This window comes from Heterocephalus glaber, unplaced genomic scaffold (assembly GCF_053883595.1).
Source record: "Heterocephalus glaber isolate CG9 unplaced genomic scaffold, H.glaber_assembly_v1.0 deba00001504, whole genome shotgun sequence".
Lineage (NCBI taxonomy): Eukaryota > Metazoa > Chordata > Mammalia > Rodentia > Bathyergidae > Heterocephalus > Heterocephalus glaber.
The window spans coordinates 13,145,106-13,164,100 of record NW_028258324.1 but is presented as its reverse complement, the minus strand read 5'-3'; the positions used below and the strand labels follow the sequence as shown (position 1 = coordinate 13,164,100).

At 37.0% G+C, this 18,995-nt stretch overlaps 1 protein-coding gene across 15 annotated transcripts in view; it reads right to left on the bottom strand.

Moving 5' to 3' along the window:
* Positions 1 to 18,995, bottom strand: part of Nck1 (NCK adaptor protein 1) — a 138,038-nt gene that overhangs the window by 17,204 nt on the left and 101,839 nt on the right. For 6 of the 15 annotated variants that reach the window (XM_087186193.1, XM_021247396.2, XM_004834297.4 and 3 more), the window contains 2 exons: positions 7,263 to 7,326; positions 1,046 to 1,289 (listed from right to left, as the gene is read on the bottom strand). In XM_087186193.1, coding sequence (XP_087042319.1) covers positions 1,046 to 1,271 — 226 coding nt within the window. In that variant the 5' untranslated portion in view covers positions 1,272 to 1,289; positions 7,263 to 7,326. Of the gene's footprint in view, positions 1 to 1,045; positions 1,290 to 7,262; positions 7,327 to 14,656; positions 14,732 to 18,776; positions 18,910 to 18,995 lie in introns of all 15 variants that reach the window. The other 9 variants (XM_087186196.1, XM_087186199.1, XM_087186197.1 and 6 more) reach the window with 4 other exon arrangements.

Here is an 18,995-nt window from a genome sequence, read left to right as displayed (position 1 = left end):
GCAGGTAAATGTCATGGTGATTTGATCTATTTAAATTACCTTTAGAACACTAGAAATATCTAGCTCAAAAACATTCTAATACCTTATGGAATTTTTTGAATTACATTATATTTTATGTTTTGCTGTCTTACGATGATTAAAAACATTAATCATGTGTTCTATTGCTGATAAAAAAAAAACTAGAATAACAACACTGAACAAGAAATGAAAACTAATAGAAAGCAGTAAGTCAAAATATTTCATACTATATTGTCAATCATGCTACATTGGTCTCTAACTTTCTGAGGAGAAATTTTCTTTAAGTGACAGTATGTCTGCCTGAATACCAAAATTAATTTCTGTCCCTCCCTATTCCTTCCTGTCAACTAAGGAGTGTTTAATTAAAGGGGAGGAAACAGTGTTTCCTTCCTATTAGCTTAGACAAGACCACTGTGAATGAAGTAGGTGCAACTGTCTCTGGCCCTATTGGAAGACCAGTAAAAATTAATCACAAGCAAACAAAATTTATAGTTAGAGGAACAAAGGAGGGGGCAAGAAAAGAGAAAGTAGGAAAGAAATCATGTGGATGCTAATGCACAATAATGATCCATACTTCAAGACTTGTATCAAATAGAAAAATAAAATGATGGTTTCTTTTTAAAGTGAAGTTCAAAATGTTAAGCCATTAGATATTAAAATTTAGCAAAGTACCATGTAAAATAAATTGCCTTGATGCCCAAGGAGGCAATTCTGTGTCTTAACTCACTTTTCCCTTACTAAATTAAAGAGAATTTTCTTCTAAATCTAAACTCCAATAGGCACTCATGATTCAAGGAGCTCCTGCTAGAAGGTGAGAGTTCTGCTCATTAGTACCACTTTATCTTTGAATTTGGGCCTACATGTATAACTCTTCAATATAATCTCTTGGCTTAAACACCTGCTATGAACCAAACTTACACTGCTTACCTGAAATTCCAGTTCTGGCCTTTTCAAGACAATTCTGCTTACACTGCCAGAACTAGGCTTCAGAATCCATTTAAAACAAAAAAATACAAAAGCAACTTACCTAAGGTATCCTTTAGATTTTTTACAATAGATGCTTTTCGAGCACTGTTTTTCCTTTCCACATAGTTAGAAGGCACAAAACCTGTTTTATTCATAGAATTTCTAACTCGCCACCAGGACTTAGAATCATCCAGAAGCCATAATCTCTCATTCTTCTTGATGTCCAGCTCTTGTTCTTGTTGGGCCACATAATCAAATTTGGCTACTACTACCACTTCTTCTGCCATCTTTCAATAGTTTCAGCACTGTAAACACATAGAAAATATTTTTATATAGTTGAGTGGTAGTTTACACGCTTTTCAAAAGACACATCTGGACCTGCGTTTGATCCCTGGTACTAAAAAAAAAGACATACCTAAAAATCTAAGGACACTGCAGGTCGGGGATTTAGCTCAGTGGTTCCAGTGCTTGCTGGGCAAGTGCAAGGTCCTGAGTTCGATCCCCAGTACCAAAAAAAAAAAAAAAATTCTAAGGACACTGTAAGTAAATATAGGGGGAAAATGCACCAAGAAAATACTAATTTTTAAAGATTGGTATTGCTGGGCCGGGGATTTAGCTCAGTGGTTCTGCTGCCTGCCTTGCACGCGCAAGGACCCGAGTTTGATCCCTGGCACCAAAAAAAATATTTGTATTGCTGTATTAATATTACATAAATTAACTTCAAGGCAAAAATCATCACTAGGGTTAAGTTCATTATATAAATGATAAAAAGTTCTCAATATAGTTAAGATCAGAACTTTCATATACCAAATAACAGATACTTTTCTGAGCAATGTTTATCCTTTCTACATAGTTAGAAGGCACAAAACCAAAATAAACAGATTGGTAAGAATCACAAGGATAAAGTGACAAATCCATTATGATACAAGATGATTCTTTTTTTTTTTCAGATAGGCTCTTCTTGTGTAATTCAGGCTGGCCTTAAACTGACTATGCAGCCCAGGTTGGCCTCGAACTCGCAGTAATCCTCCTGCCTCAGCCTCCTGAGTGCTGGGATTATAAGCATGCAACACCATGCCCAGTGCAGAGGATGATTTTTAATGCATTTGTCTCAATAAAAAAGTGGCAAAAATGCTAGTAAGAACTATCACTTATAAGTTTTATCTAACAGATACACAGAATATTAGGTCAAAACATAAGAATATATATGGAACATACACAAAAACTGATTAAATGCCAAGCCATAAAGTCTCAACAACTTTCATGTAACTGGTATACTATAATTATATTCTATAACAATCATAACAAAAAGATAGTTTTTATTTTGTTTTGTTTTTGGTTTTGTTTTTTTGGTACTGGGGATCGAACTTGGGCCCTTGCACTTGGCGAGGCAGGCAGCAAAACCACTGACTGAGAGCTAAATCCCTGGCCCCAAAGATAGTTTCTAAAAACGCATGTTTGCAAAATTCTAAAAATCTCATGAGTCTGAGAAGAAATACAGAATTGTGGAAATAGAAGGAAGAAATAAAAAGACTAACCTTGAAAATGCAGCAAAAGTATTATGTAGAGGCAGACTTTTAGTTTTAAATAGTTATATTAGAAAAGAAGAGCTAAAAACAAGGCTAGGGACTTAGCTGAGTGGCAGTGCACATCCTTAGTGTGTGCAAGGTCCTGGATTTTGTTTTTCGAGATAGGGTCCCCAGCATAAAAAAGAAAAGAAAGAAACAAAAGAACCCTAATTAAGTTAATGAATGAACAATTGTCATAAGCAGTTAGAAAAGCAGATGAATATAAAGAGTAAAAAAGGCAAATTACAAACAAGAGTGGAATATAATGAAACAGGAAACAAAAATATACCAGAAAAGTTCAATAAATGAAAAGGTAGTTCTCTATTAAAATTAATAAAGTTTATATAATTCTAGCAAGTTTGATCAATTAAAAAAAAAAAAAAAAAGGCAGGCACAGTGGAGAGCACCTGTAATCTCACCACTTGGAAGGCTGAGACAGGAGAATCACAATTTCAAGGCCAGCCTGAGCTACATAGGAAGTCTGAGACCAATCTGAGCAATATAGCAAGATTCTATTTCAAAAACAATAAAAACAAAACAATCCCAAAAACCCAAAAAGAAAAAAATTCATTTGAAAGCCATGAATAAAAAGTCACAAATATACTGCAAATTCAAAAGACATAGCAATATTATAAAGTTTTACTTATTTTTATTTGTTTTTTGAGACAAGGTTTCACTATGCAGTTCAAGCAGGGCCTTAAACTATGTAACCCAGGCTGGCCTTGAACTCATGGCAATCCTCAAGCTTCCCAAGTGCAGCGAATACAGGTTTGTGTCACCACACCCGGCTATATTATAATTTTATCAATAAATCTAAAACAAAATGAAATGCATACTAACAGAAAAACTATAAATAAAATGGAATCAATAATTATGAGATCTCATAAAGAAAATACCAGGACCACAAGGTTTTACAGAAAAGTTTTAGTAAATTTCAAGGAACAAAGAATTCTAATTTACATAAGCTATTTTAGAACAAAGAAAAAAATTACAAGCCAATCTCATCCCTGAACCTATATCCATCTTTGCTTTCTGGGGAGAAATTATCTTATATGAACAACTACTCATCACTTAGCATACAAATAAAATGAGCATTTTTTTTGGTACTGGGGCTCAAACTCAGGTCTTTGCACTTGTGAGGCAGGTGGCGGAACCACTGAGCTAAATCCCTGACCCAGCATTTTGTTTCTGATATTAACTAGCAAACTCTTTTATCAACAAAGAAGCATAATTTTTAAATGTCCTTAGGGAAATGCATTTTAATCCAGAATTCAACACCTATTGGCATCCAAAGGTGTAAACAAAGTAGATACATTTTGGGGGGCAGTCAGAGCCTCAAAATTTGTGACATACTGTTTATGTCTTCTGAAAGAATGACTCAAGTATGTACCACAAAATTAATACTACAAAAAAAGATGATGATGTTGTGTCCAAGAAACAATGATGAGCAGCAAAACCAGAAAAAATTATTGGTATACATGGACATTTCTGCTGGAAATTACTTCAAAATAATTTCAGCCAAGTTGAAATAATTACTGGTACATGATGTAAAAAAAAAGTTAACTTTGAGACACTAGAAAGCTAAAAGCAAATGTTTTCCAAAGATACTTGTGCACTCAGATTCCTTCCTGTGTCCCACCACCTCACAAGTGATCCATAAATTTTATGAAATTCAATTCTAGGTCTAAGTGGAGCTAACTCAGAAAATTGATAAACTGGTTTGAAAATTTATCTAGAAAAGTAAACATGTAAAACTGGCAACAAATACTTGGGAAAAAATAAGAATAGGTATACTGACACTGCAGGTTACATTCAGCCATGTTTTCTTTCAGAACAGTATCCCAACTACCCTTTCTTGGTTTTTTTTTTTTTTGGTACCAGGGATTGAACTCAGGTCCTTGCACTTGCGAGGCAGGTGGTGGAACCACTGAGCTAAATCCCTGGTCCCCAACAACACTTTCTACTAGCACCTCTCTATCATTATTTTAGCCACACAACTTAGGGAACTCACCCTGGCTTCAAGGGTAACTCTGGATTAATCTAAGCCCCACCTGCATACTGGAATTACTTACCAAACTTTTAAATGACTCTAACAGCCAGTAATAAGAACCTATATAAGCAGATACAATATTTCCCTTGTTAAATTTAATCCAATTAAGGCCAAAGGAAAGGAAAACATGATGGAGACTTCAGGGAAAAGTGGACTGGCTCTTGGGCAGGGGATAGCTCGGTGGTACTATCGCCTGCCTCGAAAGCGCAAGGTCCTGAGTTCGATCCCCAATACCAAAGGAAAAAAAAAAGTCAACTGGTTCTTATAAAGACAGCTTCAGGATTTTTGACATAGATAGAGATGAGGTAGGGAACTACTGTAGCCCTCTTATTATCAGCAGGAAGATGAAACTGACAAGCAAGGGTAAAGGGGATTGCTAGGAAATGGAACCAGAGTTGTTTAAAAAAAAAAAAAACAGCACCAAAGTCTGCCCTTCACTTTGAACCTCTACTTCCTTGGAGATGTTAAGTTTCTTTATGGTGTAAGTCAGTTTTATTTTGATTTCTGTTATTTTCTACTTAAAGTTTACACTACAGGAAAAGTTATCCCATTGGATATCAAAATGTGCTAAAAAATTCTGAAATAACTTAAAATAATATGATGGTTTGTACAAAAACAAACAGACCAAAAGAATACTGATTGAGATCCAGGAAACACCCACATAGATGTGGTTTTAGAAGTTCTTTTGTCTAATGTATAAACTATGAGCTCAAGTTTAGCCTTTTTACAAGTAGAGTACTATACTTCAAAAGGCACTGGTGACATCGATTTGAATACAAGAGACATTTTGAGGCATATCTCCCCAAATATTTTGATGTCTCACCTGGACCTAATTAAAAAATCAAGTAACTTTTTACAGTGATTTCACTGACAAGTCTTTCCAAACCACATCAATTTAATTTTCACAAAACCAACTCTTTAGCACTATTTTTGATTTTTATATTATTACATAAGTATTAACTAGAAGCAGCCCTCGGAAAAGTCTTACATCCAAAATCCTGTTAAGTAGATTCAATTTAATTGGTAGGAATGGAAAAGTGCCAAGAGTATCAAGTTATTATGCTTCATAACACAAATGGAAGGAGTCAACCAGGCAAGTCTGTTAAGTAACTTCTACTCCATATAAAAATGCAAATATATAAGAATTTCTTCTATGAGGAGTGGCATTTGAAATTACTGAAGAATAAATTATTTAATAACTGCTATTAGGACAACTCGCTATGTAATTGGGAAAAAAACAGTCCTACCTCATTCAACATGCAAAATTTAAAAAAAGAAAAATAAAAGAAACTAGACAGGACTTTCACTTCTGGGAGGACAAAATAGTGGTCCTTTCCCTATTCCTGTAATTACAACTAAAATTCCTAAATATTACATATAAAATAAAAGAAAACTCTGAAAGGTAAAGAGAAGACAGCTAGAGACCCCAGAACTCAAGGAATGATGTAGTAATAGGTCCCTAGATTTTATTTTTGCAAGACTTGAAGGTGAAGGTCAGCAAAATAGACACACAGATGGGCACAGATAAAATAAATAGCCTGTGTGCTCCATAGAATGGGCCCAAAATGAGACTGCGTGGCAAGAGAGAAATCTTTAGACAATAATTATTCTAACTCCATTCAAACACCACAGAAAAAGTTGTGCCCTCACCTACACCAGCAATGTCCAAGTGGGAAACCTAGACTTCTAACACTCCAGAGGAGACTAGAGACATTCTAATTTTTCTGGTGAGTGAAGTAAGCCCAAAGAGCCCGAGCCAGACAGAAAAGAGCTAGACAGAAAATCAGTAAAGATGTCAAAGACCTCAACAACATACTCAACAAACAGAATCTAATCAACATATATAGAACAATCTACCAAAAAAGAGCAGAATATACATGATTTCCAAGCATCCAGTGAACAAATACCAACATAAATCAGAGAACGGGCCATAAAATAAACCTCAACAAATTTAACTAAATTGAATCATACAGTGTGTCCTCCAACCACAATGGAATCAAACTAGAAATCTGTAATAGAAAGTACTATGGTCTGGATATAGTCTGTCCCTCTCAAAGGTTCATGTATTGAATACTTAGTCCCCACACAGAATGGTAGAAAGTCTTTGCCAAGTACAGAACTCAAAACACAGCACAGAAAGAACAAATAATCCAAGCCAGGAGTGGTGGTACACTCTGGTAATCCTAGCACTTGGAGGCTGAGGCAGGAGGATCGCCACAAATTAAGAGGCCAGGCTAAGCTACACTGAGTTTAAGGCCAGCCTGAACTCCACAGTGAGACTCTGTCTCAAAAAACAAAACAAAACAAAAAACCTCCAATTAATAAATAGGCAAATGAACTTAACAGACACTTCTCAAGAGAAATGCAAGTGGCCAAGTATATAAAAAAGTTTAACATCTTTAGCTATCAGGGAAATATACACCAAAATTACACTGAGATTCCATCTCACCCTAGTCAGAATGGCAATCATCAAAAATTAAAAAAAAAAATGGTGAGAATGCTGGGGGGAAGAACACTTATGCACTGTTTGTGGAATGTAAATTAGTTTGGCCACTATTAAAATCAGTATGGATGTTTGTCAAAAGATTAAAATAGAATTACCATATGATCCAGCTATACGACTCCTTGGCATATAAATGAAGAAATTAATAGCAGCATACCTGCAATCCCATGTTTATCACAGCACAGTTCATAACAGCCAAGTTATGGAATCAGTCTAGAAGCCTGTCAATGGATGAATGGATAAGAAAATGTAAATACTGTTATGTGTATAATGGAGAATTATTCAGCCACAAAGAATAAAATCACATCATTTATAGGAAAATGGATAGAATCAGAGATCATCATACCAAGCAAAATAAGCCACATTCAGAAATACAAGTATCTGAAATTTTGGAGAAAAAAAGATAAACATGAATATGAAAGGAAGACTACACAAGTCCCTGACTTAGGAATGAGTTCCATTTCAGGAGAATATTTGTAAGTCGGATCTGTTCATAAATCCGACTGAGTACTACACTTTTAACACAAATATACAGTCCAGCGGTCAGGATTTAGCTCAGTGGCACCATGCCTGCCTGGCAAGCTCAAGGTCCTGAGTTTAACTCCTGGTTAAACAAACAAATATACAGTACAATGTATATTGCTTTGTGCCTCCTACTAGCAGTCCCCTTCACGTCACCACTACCTTTCTTCTTGCTTCTGGACATCCTGGGCTCTGACTGAGCACTGTATGACTGTACACTATTGCACTATACAGCATCAGAACTGTGACAATGTCCAGCAGACACATGAGCTACTTCCTCGATTTCTTATTATCTACGAATGCTTGTAATGGGAGGTCCGTTCCTATCTGTGAAAGTTCGCAACCTGAATGTTTAAGTTGGGGATTTACTGTCCTGAATGAGAGAAAGGGAACTGGCAGAAAAAATAGGGAAAGGTAAGGGAGAATAACAAGAGGTCTGGATATCATCAAAGTTACATGAATGTATGAAAATGCCACAATAAAACCCAATATTTGGTATAATTAAAATGCACTAATAAAAACATATATTGTGAGGGGGGAAAAAAAATTAATGGAGCAACTAGTTCTTTTAAAAGATAAATAAGATTGACAAAGTTTTAGCAAGAAATAAAAAGCCAAAGTAACAAATTAAAAATGATGAAAGAATATGAGAAAAGGAAAAAATGGAAATAAAGTCTTTGTAAATAGGGAAGGGTAGAGGGGGTGAAGGGAGGGCTAGAAATGGGAAAAAAATAAGAACCAAGATACATCATGTAAAGGTACAAGATCCCAATGATGAACGTAAGTGTATTGTATACCTAAAATGTACCAATAAACTTAATGGAAAAAAAAATGATATAAGAGCTATCACTATAAACTCTAAAGGATAATAAGGAAACAACACAAACAACTCTACCAACTCACATTTGAAAATTCAGAGAAGCCTGACCAATTCTACAAAAACAGAAATTACCTTAACACATGCAGTTATGAATATTACTTGAATAACCTTCTAACTATTAATAACATTAAATTCATATTATAAAAATACCCTCCAAAAAGGTGTTCTGCCATTCCAGATACTTGTAACTGAAGAATTCTACCAAGTATTTAAAAAATTATATCAAATTCTACACAATTTCTAACAACCAGAAGTGGAGAAAAACCTTTTCCAATTAATCTTGGATGTTAGTATTAACCTAATGTCAAAATATAAAGATAGTACAAGAAAAGAAATTACTAATATCCGTTAGATATATAGACGCAAAATTTCTTTTTTTTTTTGTACCGGGGATCAAACTCGGAACCTTGCGCTTGTGAGGCAGGTGGCAGAACCACTGAGCTAAATCCCCGGTCCAGATGCAAAAATTGTTAATAAAATAGCAAATTAAATTCAGCAGTATGTAGATATTTAACACTCCATAACTAAGTGTGGATTTTTTTCAGGGATGCAAACCTAGTTCAGTATTTAAAGATTAACCTAATCCATAATATTAACAAGCTAATTTATAAAAATGAGCGCACTAACTGGTATCTGAAAAAAATTCAGCACCAATTCATGATAAAAACTCTCTGAAAAATAGGAACAAAAGGGAAATTTCTCATCTTGATCAACAGCACATACAAAAAACCTGTAACATCATATTTAATGGTGAGAGAGTATTTTTATTTTCTCCTAAAATGAGAAAGGATGTTCATTCCCACCACTCTCATTCCCACCACTATGATTAGTGCTAGAAGTTCTATTCCATTCAGTAAGAGAAGAAAAAAAAATAAGGCTGGGCATGGTGATACATGCCTATAATTCCAGTACTCTGGGAGGCTGAGGCAGGAAGATCAAGAGTCCAGACTGGGCAATTCAGTGCCATAATGAGATCTAGTCTGAAAATTTTAAAAGAAATTTTAAAGAGGCAGGGATGTAGATTAGTGCAAAAGCCTTGAGGGGAGGGTTTAATCAAAGAGGTGGGAGAGTAAAGGGTATAGACTAAAAAGGAAAAAATAAAAATCATCCTTATTTGTAGATAGTATGACTGACAACATAAAAGATTCCAAAAAATCTACCTAAACAAAAGCACAACTCTTAGTACTATTAAAATAATCATTAACCAGGAAGCCCTCAGACAGATGGCCTTAAAGCGCCAAGTACCTATGTAAGTAAAAGGAAATCTAATTCAGAATGTGTTTTGTTTGGTTGTTTTTTTTGGTTTTTTTTGTACCAGGGATTGAACTCAGGACCTTGAATTTGCAAGACAGGTGCAGTGCCACTGAGCTAAATAAATCCCTGGCCCTCTGACTCAGAATTTAAACGAAAATGAAACAAGCTCAACCAATCATAGCCAGCAAATGGGGTATTAGTTATCTGGCCTTGAGTTTCCCACTGGGATGATCCAAATTACATGTTAAAATTTCAACCAATTCTTTTTTTTTTTAAAGAGAGGGAGGGGGAGAGAAAGAGAGGGAGGGAGAAAGGGAGGGAGAGGGGAAGGGGAGGGGGAGCAGGGAGAAAGGGAGAGGGAGGGAAAGGGGGAGAGGGGAAGGGAAGGAGAGTGAGGAGGGAGGGGGGAAGGAGAGAGAGAGGGAGAGAGAAAGAAACGCCTACAAGGACCAAGCTTCAACACATGGACCTGTGGGAGACATTCAAGATCCAAATTATACGTGTACTTAACAAATAGATCCAAACTTTAAAGTTTACTCTGGGAATTTCCAATATAAACAAAAGTAGAGAATACTAGTACAATGAATCCTAACCAACTTTAACGATCAATATTACGCCTTTGTGGTTCACACATATTCCTTCAACTTCTGATGGGAGAAATGAAATCCTACTGTTTTAATTATAAAGACTGACAGACAATAGCCCTCAAAAATTATCAACAGGGGGCCACGGATTTAGCTCAGTGGTTCTGCCACCTGCCTCCCAAGCACAAGGACCTGAGTTCGATCCCTCATACCAGAAAAAAAAACAACAAAAAAACCCACACACACACAAAAATTATCAACAAATAAGGATTCTCAACCTGCTTTTTGCCATGGGCTCTTGGTTCTTTTTGGCAATCTGATGAAACCTGTAACTCCTTGTCATAGTGTTTTAAAATATATACAAACATATAAGTTTACAAATAAAATCTGTTATACTGAAATTCATTTATAGATAGATATAGACATCTTTGTGGTGCTGGGAATCAAACCCAGGGGCCTCATGTACTATTAGGTGAACACTATACAACTAAGCTACACTCCAAGTTTGTCTTCCTCTTTTTTTTTTTTGGTATCCGGGATAGAACTTGGGACCTTGCACTTGCAAGGCAGGTGGCGGAACCACTGAGCTAAATCCCCGGCCCCTCCAAGTTTGTGAAAGTATTTTTAAAAAATTTATTTCTTTATTAAAGTTAAGAACACTAGCAAAATTTCTTTCATTTCAAAAATCTTTTTTATACCTAGTATGAACAAGGTTGTTCAAACTAAGTTTGCAAATTACATTTTTTGGCTATGTTTTCAGTCTGTTCAAATCTATAACACTATTCTTTCCCCACTCTTCCATGTCATTTATTTGACACATAGTGTGTCTCACTTTATGGATTTGGCTGGTGTATATCCTCATGATAGTCCTTGATCTCCCCTTTCTCTAGTAAACTGATAATTATTTCTAGATGCTTAAATTCTCTCCCAAGTTCTTTTGTTGTTGCCTGTTAAAAGAAGACAAGTGTTGCCTGCTGTGCAAGCGCAGGGACCTGAGTTCGATCCCCAGTACCAAAAAAAAAAAAAAAGGGCTATAAAAGAAGACAAGTATTCTTGAGTACTTATTGACATATACTAGGAGACACGTTATGACTGAACCTTTTGCAGTTGAGACTAATGGAAGATTTAGTAATATTGAGCTAATCAATTATAAAATTCCCCATCAAATCTTCACTTTGAAAATAGAACAGGAGGGAAGGGAGGGGGAAAGAAAAAGGATCTAGATGCCATACACAAATAATAAATTTAAGAAAACAAGTCAAATGGGAGCACTTAAAAACAACAAACCTTCACCTAATGGTTTTATCGGCCATCAATGATCATTGTCTGAATCTATTACTGCCAAAATAATAATTTGTTAGCTCTACCTGCTTTCAGAAACTGATTTTTCTAGAAAGAACTTTGGCTAATGATTTAATTATGCTAGTATACAACTACAGAATATATGTTCCTATGTGGTTTTGACAGTTTGGCTACAGTTAGGTTTGTTTCCAGTTTGGGCATTTATAAAATGTAATTGTTTCATAATTAGGTAAAGTATTTAGATAGTTCTAAAACTATCAAACAAGGTATATTCAGAGAGTTCTGCTTCTACTGGGCATGGTGGCACATACCTGTAAACCTAGCACTCTGGAAGGCTGAGGCAAGAGGATTGCAAGTTCAAGCCCAGCCTGGGGAACTTAGGGAGACCCTGTCTCAAAAAAGAGCTGGGAGGGGCCGGGGATTTAGCTCAGTGGTTCTGGCACCTGCCTCGAAAGTACAAACAAGGTCCTGAGTTCGATCCCCCCTACCAAAAAAAAAAAGGGCTGGGGATGTAGCTCAGTGCAAAGGTCCTGAGTTCAATCCCCAGTATTGCAAATGAAACAAGAGTTTTGCTTTCCCTCCGCTCTCCAATACAATCATTTTGAATTGTATTGTTTTATATTTCTATTGTTTCTTTTTTGAATATTTAAGAAAAGTACACAAGGGCTGGGGATTTAGCTCAGTGGTTTTGCCGCCTGCTGTGTAAGTGCAAGGACCTGAGTTCAATCCCAGGTACCAAAAAAAAAAAAAGAAAAGTACACAAGAAAATACATAAATTAGAAATTCTAATTTTCATCTCCCCCACAATACATACATACATATACAGGAGCAAACTATATACATTGTCTGAACCTTCCTTCTACAGTTTAACAATTTATCTTGAAGATTATGCCACAGATTAATTTACTAATATAACTACAATTTCTAACAACTGCACCATACTTCATTATTATAGAAGTATTGGTTTCTTCAACTAGACCTTAATGAGTTGTTTCCAGTTTTCTGGCACTAAACAGTGCTGCAATTAATAGACTCATATATACACCCTTTTGTTTTTCTACTAGTGTACCTTTGGGTTAATCACAAAAAAATGCTGAGTTGAAGATTTAAGGTTTACATAATTTTATGAGAGACTGCCAAATTTCCTATTCATAGAATCTTTATTCTTTGTACTCCGAACAATGTATCAGTGATTATTTTTTCACAATCTTTTCACTCTTTTGCATTTTTGCCAACCTGATAGGTGAGAAATGGTATTTGAGTAGTTTTTATTTGTACATTCATTACAGTGAGACTAAACACAATTTCCCCTACTTAAAGGATATTTGCATTTGCCTTACTGTGTAAAACTTTTACTCATATCTTCTGCCCATTTTTCTGAAGGTTTATTTTTCAAGAGCCTATTATAGAATAAAGTATCTGCCCTTTCTCATATCTGCTGTAAAAATTTTTCCCAGTTTGCTGTTTGTCTTCAACTTATATTTTTTAGGTACAAATTTTTTGGGGGTACTGGGGATCGAACTCAGGACCTTGCGCTTGCGAGGCAGGCGCTGGAACCACTGAGCTAAATCCCCAGCCCTAGATACAAATTTTTGAAGAACAATTTGACAGTAGTTACATTAGCTTTCACTGTGACAAAAATATCTGAAATAAAACAGCTTTAATGAGGAAACATTTATTTTGGCTCATTTTCAGAGTTTTCAGTCATGGTTGGCCAGTTCCGCTGCTATGGGCCTATGGTGAGGCAGAGTATCATGGCTGAGCAGGCATAGTACAGTAGAGCTGCTCACCTCATGGAGATGGTCATGAAGCAGAGAAAGACAGCCAGAGAGCCCAAGAAGAAGAGTCCAGGGACAAGATACAGTTCTAAGAGCACACCCCCCATTACTCACTCCCTTCAACTAGGTATCCACCTCCTAAGTCTCCATTACATCCCAATGATGCTATCAAATTACAAATCCATCAATGGATTAATCCACAGATGACATGAGAGCCCTCATGATCTAATCACCTTCCAAAAGTATTACCTGTGAACACATGAGCCTTCTGAGAGAAATTTTAGATCCAAACCATAATAGCCATCAAAATCTCAAATGTGTACTTTTTTCTCTTTTTTCAAATAATGCCAGAATGGAAACATTTGTTAACAGTGTAAGGACGGGATAAATAAATTATAGCATAGATATATACAAATATTATACAGCAATTAAAATACATGAACAATACAGCTATATCCAAAAGCAGGTATAAATTTGGCATACATAGCACTGAATGAATGAAGACATAACAGGCATGGGGTAGGATTCCATTTATAAAAAATTCCAAAGTAGGTGAAACTAGTGTACTACACTTTGAATGAAGATAAGGTTATTCTTGGGGAAAGAGGAGATGATAGTGATTTGAAGAAGGTACTGACCACATGATTTTGCCATATTAGTAATGTTAAAGATGCCCAAATGATTTGTTGAGACTAATCATTCCTGAATAAAGCCCTTAGTTACCTAAGAACGAAACTGTATTTTCTTAATACAATAAAATTTATCTCAGTCAACAGTACTTCTGTGAAAGTGTTCCCAAAAGAAATTCAAAGGTTATCTGAGATTTTCTAACCAATGGAATCCAGATCAAATTCATTCTATTTTAATCTAGCACAGACTGGTTCAAATGGATGAAACCATTAGTTTTCTCTATGCAACCTCAGACTGAATTGGTCCAAATTTTATTTTCACAGAAACTGTCAATTTAACATCTGACCTTCTACGTTGAGACTATTATTTTCTTTTTACAGATAAAGAATAGCACAGATAGATAATGTGGGATTTAAAAAACAAACAAGAATAATGGCTTTGACATCAGACTGCTCAGCTCTGTCATCTACTCTGAATCTGGACACATTCTTCATCTCTTCTAAACATCTTCTCAAAAGGGATGTCTCAGTTACTTTCTCTTTGCTGAGATACTATACTCAACACCCATAACTGTAAGGAGAAAAGGTTTATTTTGGCTCACAGTTTGTAGAGGTTTGAGTCCACAGTCAGCTTGCTCCAAGGCAGAGAATAATGATAGAGGAGAATTGCTTATGACCTGGCAGCGGGAAGCAGAATGAGAGCTTAGAGAGGAGTGAGGAAGAGATGGACCCAGACCATACCCCTAGCAACCCATCTTCTCCTACCAGGCTTCGCCACCCAACATCACATTTAGCTATAAATCCATCAGTGAACTAATCTCCACCGACCAGTATCCTGCCTCCATGATCCAATCACCTCCCAAAAGCCCCACCCATGAGCACATGGGCTTTGGAAGGACAACAAGATATAAACCATAACATTCCGTCCCTGGCCCCTAAGACTCATTCACATCCCTTTTTGCAAAATGAATTTAGTCCATCACCAAGAGTTGCCCAAGTCTTAACAACTTCAGCACTGCTGAAAAGTCCAAATTCAGTTTCTGAATTTCAGTCTCTGAAATTTAAGGCAAACTCTTAGCTGCAAACCTCTGTAAAAATGAAAAGCTTAAACACTTTCAATATACAATGGCACAGGATAAACATCCCCAATACAAATGGTAGAAATAGGAGGATAGAAAGGAGTGGGACCAAATCAAGACCAAAATCCAGTAGGGCAAAAACTAAATCCCATAGTTCCACATCCAGCACCCAGGGCAACCTGTGGCAAGATGCAAACTCCCAAGTTGGGCAGCCTAACCCCTCTAGCATTGCTGGTGGCTTCTCTTGTGACAGCTTTGCACACTCCTTAAAGCTCTCCTTAGTCTTTCCATGTTCCTGGCTTTTCCAACATCCTAGAGTTTACACTGCACTGGCTTCACCCTCCCAGCTTCAAGAACTGCCTTCTCGGAGGCTGGAGATTTAGCTCAGTGGTTCCCGTGCCTGCCTCGCAAGTGCAAGCGCAAGCCCAAGGTCCTGAGTTTGATCCCCAGTACCAAAAACAAAAAACAAAACAAAAAAAACTGCCTTCTCAGGAGCACAATGCCTTCTGAAATCTGGTTGGAAGCCTCCCTGACCTTGCATTAAGGCTTGTGACTAGATGATCACACCCCAAAAAGCCTTATGCAGTCATAGGTGGGGCTTTTTCAGAGATAGCTAGATCTAGATTATGTGATGCTGGCATTAAGGGTGTGTGATTACTAAATTAGTCCACTGATTGGTCTGGCATAGTTCTCAATGTGGATAATGGGAAGGTCTACTCTGGGTGTGAGTGCTACCCGCCCTAAAAACACGTAGCCTGGATATACTATAAGGGACTATAAGGCACAGAAAGAGGGCTGCTGTGATTGCTTGCTACCTTCCTGCCTTCTGCCTGCCATAAGCTGTTTCTCCTCTGCAATGCCCCTCTGCCATGCCACCCTGCTTTGGAGGCAGCCAACTGTGAACTAAAACCCCTACTGTGAGCTACAGAAACCTTTCCTCTTTTAACTTTGGGTGATGGGTATTTTGTCTCAGCAATGAGGAAAGTAACTAAGACACCCCACAACTCTTGCATTCTGAATGCCTATGAAGTCAGTACCACGTGGATGATGCCAAGGTCTGCCAACAGTTGGAACAGTAGCTAGGCTTCCTTCTATCTTGGCTAGAGGTCAAGCACCTAGATGGCTGTGTGGTATGCACTGAATGCAGAGGAACAAATTCCCAAGGTGGCCACCATTCTGGAACATGGTGCCCTGAGGCTCTCTTCTCAAAGTAAAGACTTTCACCTTTGCAATTTTGAGCATGGAAAAGGTGGAGCCTTGCTCATCACATTCCTTCAAAACATTTTTCCTACTGTCCTGAACCTGTACCAAAGTACTTAACTTCTTTTTAATGTAAACCTTCCCAGCAAACCAAGTTCTCCTCTACTCCATCTTTGCAGGCCCTAACTTTAAACTTTTAAAATCATTCAGCTGTGCCTTTTGGTCTTGATTCTCAAAATAGAGACTGGCTAAAAGCCCCAAACAGTAGCCATACCACCATCTCAACAGCAGACTGCCTTAAAATGTCTTCCACCAGATTGATTATAGTCTACCACCCTGATCTCAGTATCCTAGTCTCAAAACAGGAGCAAAATGTAGACAAATTTTCTGCCAAACACACACAAATTTTCTCCACACACATGGCTTGGAGTCCACCAGCCAATGCAATTCTTGTTCCCAACTGAAACCTCCTGAGCCTGGTCTTTGTTGGCTGCATTTTTATCAGCATTCTGAGCTCTGACCACATCTCCCATCAAGCTCAGCTTACACTATTTTAGGGCTGCTTCTCCAACATCTTCAAACCTTCCCAAACTCCTTCCATAAGCCACTGTCAAAGGATTCTGAACCATATGGTCAGGTAGCATCACAACTATGACTCCATTTGTCTGGTATCAAATTTGTAATTATTTTCTCATCATATTTTGGCTCAAAGTCTATAGAGGTTTTAGTCCATAGCTGGTTGGCACCAACGCAAGGCAGCATGACAGATGGGCATGGCACAGAAGGCTTACTCATGGCATGGCAGTGAGGAAGTGTGTGGGGGGTGTCAAATGTGTATTTTCTTGAACCAACAATCTATATTCTACAGGAAAAAAAGTATGCAAGCACTCAAAATCCATATATAAATGTTTGCTGGAACACTGCTAGTAATTATTTAAAAATTAGAAACAAAATGTATACTAAGAGTGTCTAAATTTTAAACACTGGTTGAGGATACCTTTTCTTAAATGCTTCAAACCAGAAAAGTATCCAATTTTGGATTTTGGTGTGATAGCCAACCTGACTCCATTTGTGTAAAGTCAAGTGATTCTGGGTGGTCACCTCCCTCTTTCCCCTTTGGGAGTCCCCTCAGTTAATGCATGACAGACACAGCATCCTGCAATCGGCAACTGTATGTTATCGTTACACCTTCCCATTTGGTACAGCAATCTGCAACTATATGTTGTCTTTACAACTTTGTAAACAGGATACTCCAGCACCTGTGATACTTTGTTTCAACTAAACTGTGTGAAACTTCCCCTGATCCCCACTAATTTAACAAAGTTCTGCTCCTGTGAAACGCCACTTGAGCTCCCCCTCTCCCAGAGCCCTCACCAATTAGAAGAGCCACTTAAAAGAACCCCTGCAAGCTGCGTTTCCTCGTGGAGACCTTTCAGGTGTAAGCCACTTTTGAACACCGGCAATAAAGGACTCAAATTTGGCTCAGGATGGTGGTAATTCTCTATAATCTCTTGCTTAAAATTAAGTACAACATTGGAATATTCATATATATAAAATGAGATACCTTGGGGATGGGATCCAAACCTAAAAAATAAATTCATTTGTTTCACAGACACTATACACATAGCCCAAAGGTAATTTTATATTATATTTTTAGTGTGCCTGCATTTTGAATATAACCCATCACATGAGGTAAAGTATGGAATCTTCCATTTATAGCATCATGTCAGCACTCAAAAAGTTTCAAATTTTGGAACATTTCAGATTTGAAATTTTCAGATTAGGAATGCTCAATCTGTACTGGTATGATAAAAAAATCCTGTTTTCATATATGCATTTAAAGGACTGGAAGGATATACATCAAACTATAGACAGTGGTAGCCTTGGTAAGTGATAAATTGCTATGACTTTCACTTCCTTTTCCATAGATAATGTGTGGTTTTAATATTTCACAATAGGTACATATTACTTAATTCTTCTAAAACATTCAATTAAAAGAAAACCAACTAACTTGAAAGCTAACTAATACTCAGTAGCACCAAAAAAACAAGGTACAGGTAAGGAAACATGGAGGAGAAAGGTAAAACAAATGTGAGAGAATAAGCTGGTATGGCTACATTTACAGAAGCTACATTTACAGTAGAACCTAAATCTAGTATATAAAAAAGAAAAACTTTAATAATTTAACTTTCCCTTTAACGGTCATTTCTTCAGTAATGCACCAGGTAAAAGTGTTAATTGAGGGGTTAACTCTTTACAGCCTGCTTTGGGCATAATCAATACCATGGTCCCCTGAAATAACCTGACATCAAGTGCTGGGTTTCCCTTAGAGAATCTGAACAGCCTACTGTGATCCCTATACCTGCACTGTCATAATTACATCAGCATTGTGGACTTCAGACTTAACCCCAGTCCCAGGTTACAGTACTCACATCCTGCTCACCTTTTCTTCCTGGGCTTATTTCCTGACTTCTTTGTTTTTCAAGTGTACTTCAAATGTCATTTCAAACTGGATCTTTGCACAATTCTGACCATTTTCTTTGCCTTTCCTGATCTGGCTGCCACAAAAACAGGATCTAAGTTCAAATTAAAAAACTACATCACTTCAAGATGTCTCCAAGGACAACATGGAATTTTCTGTTCTAGAGATCTTCATAAATAC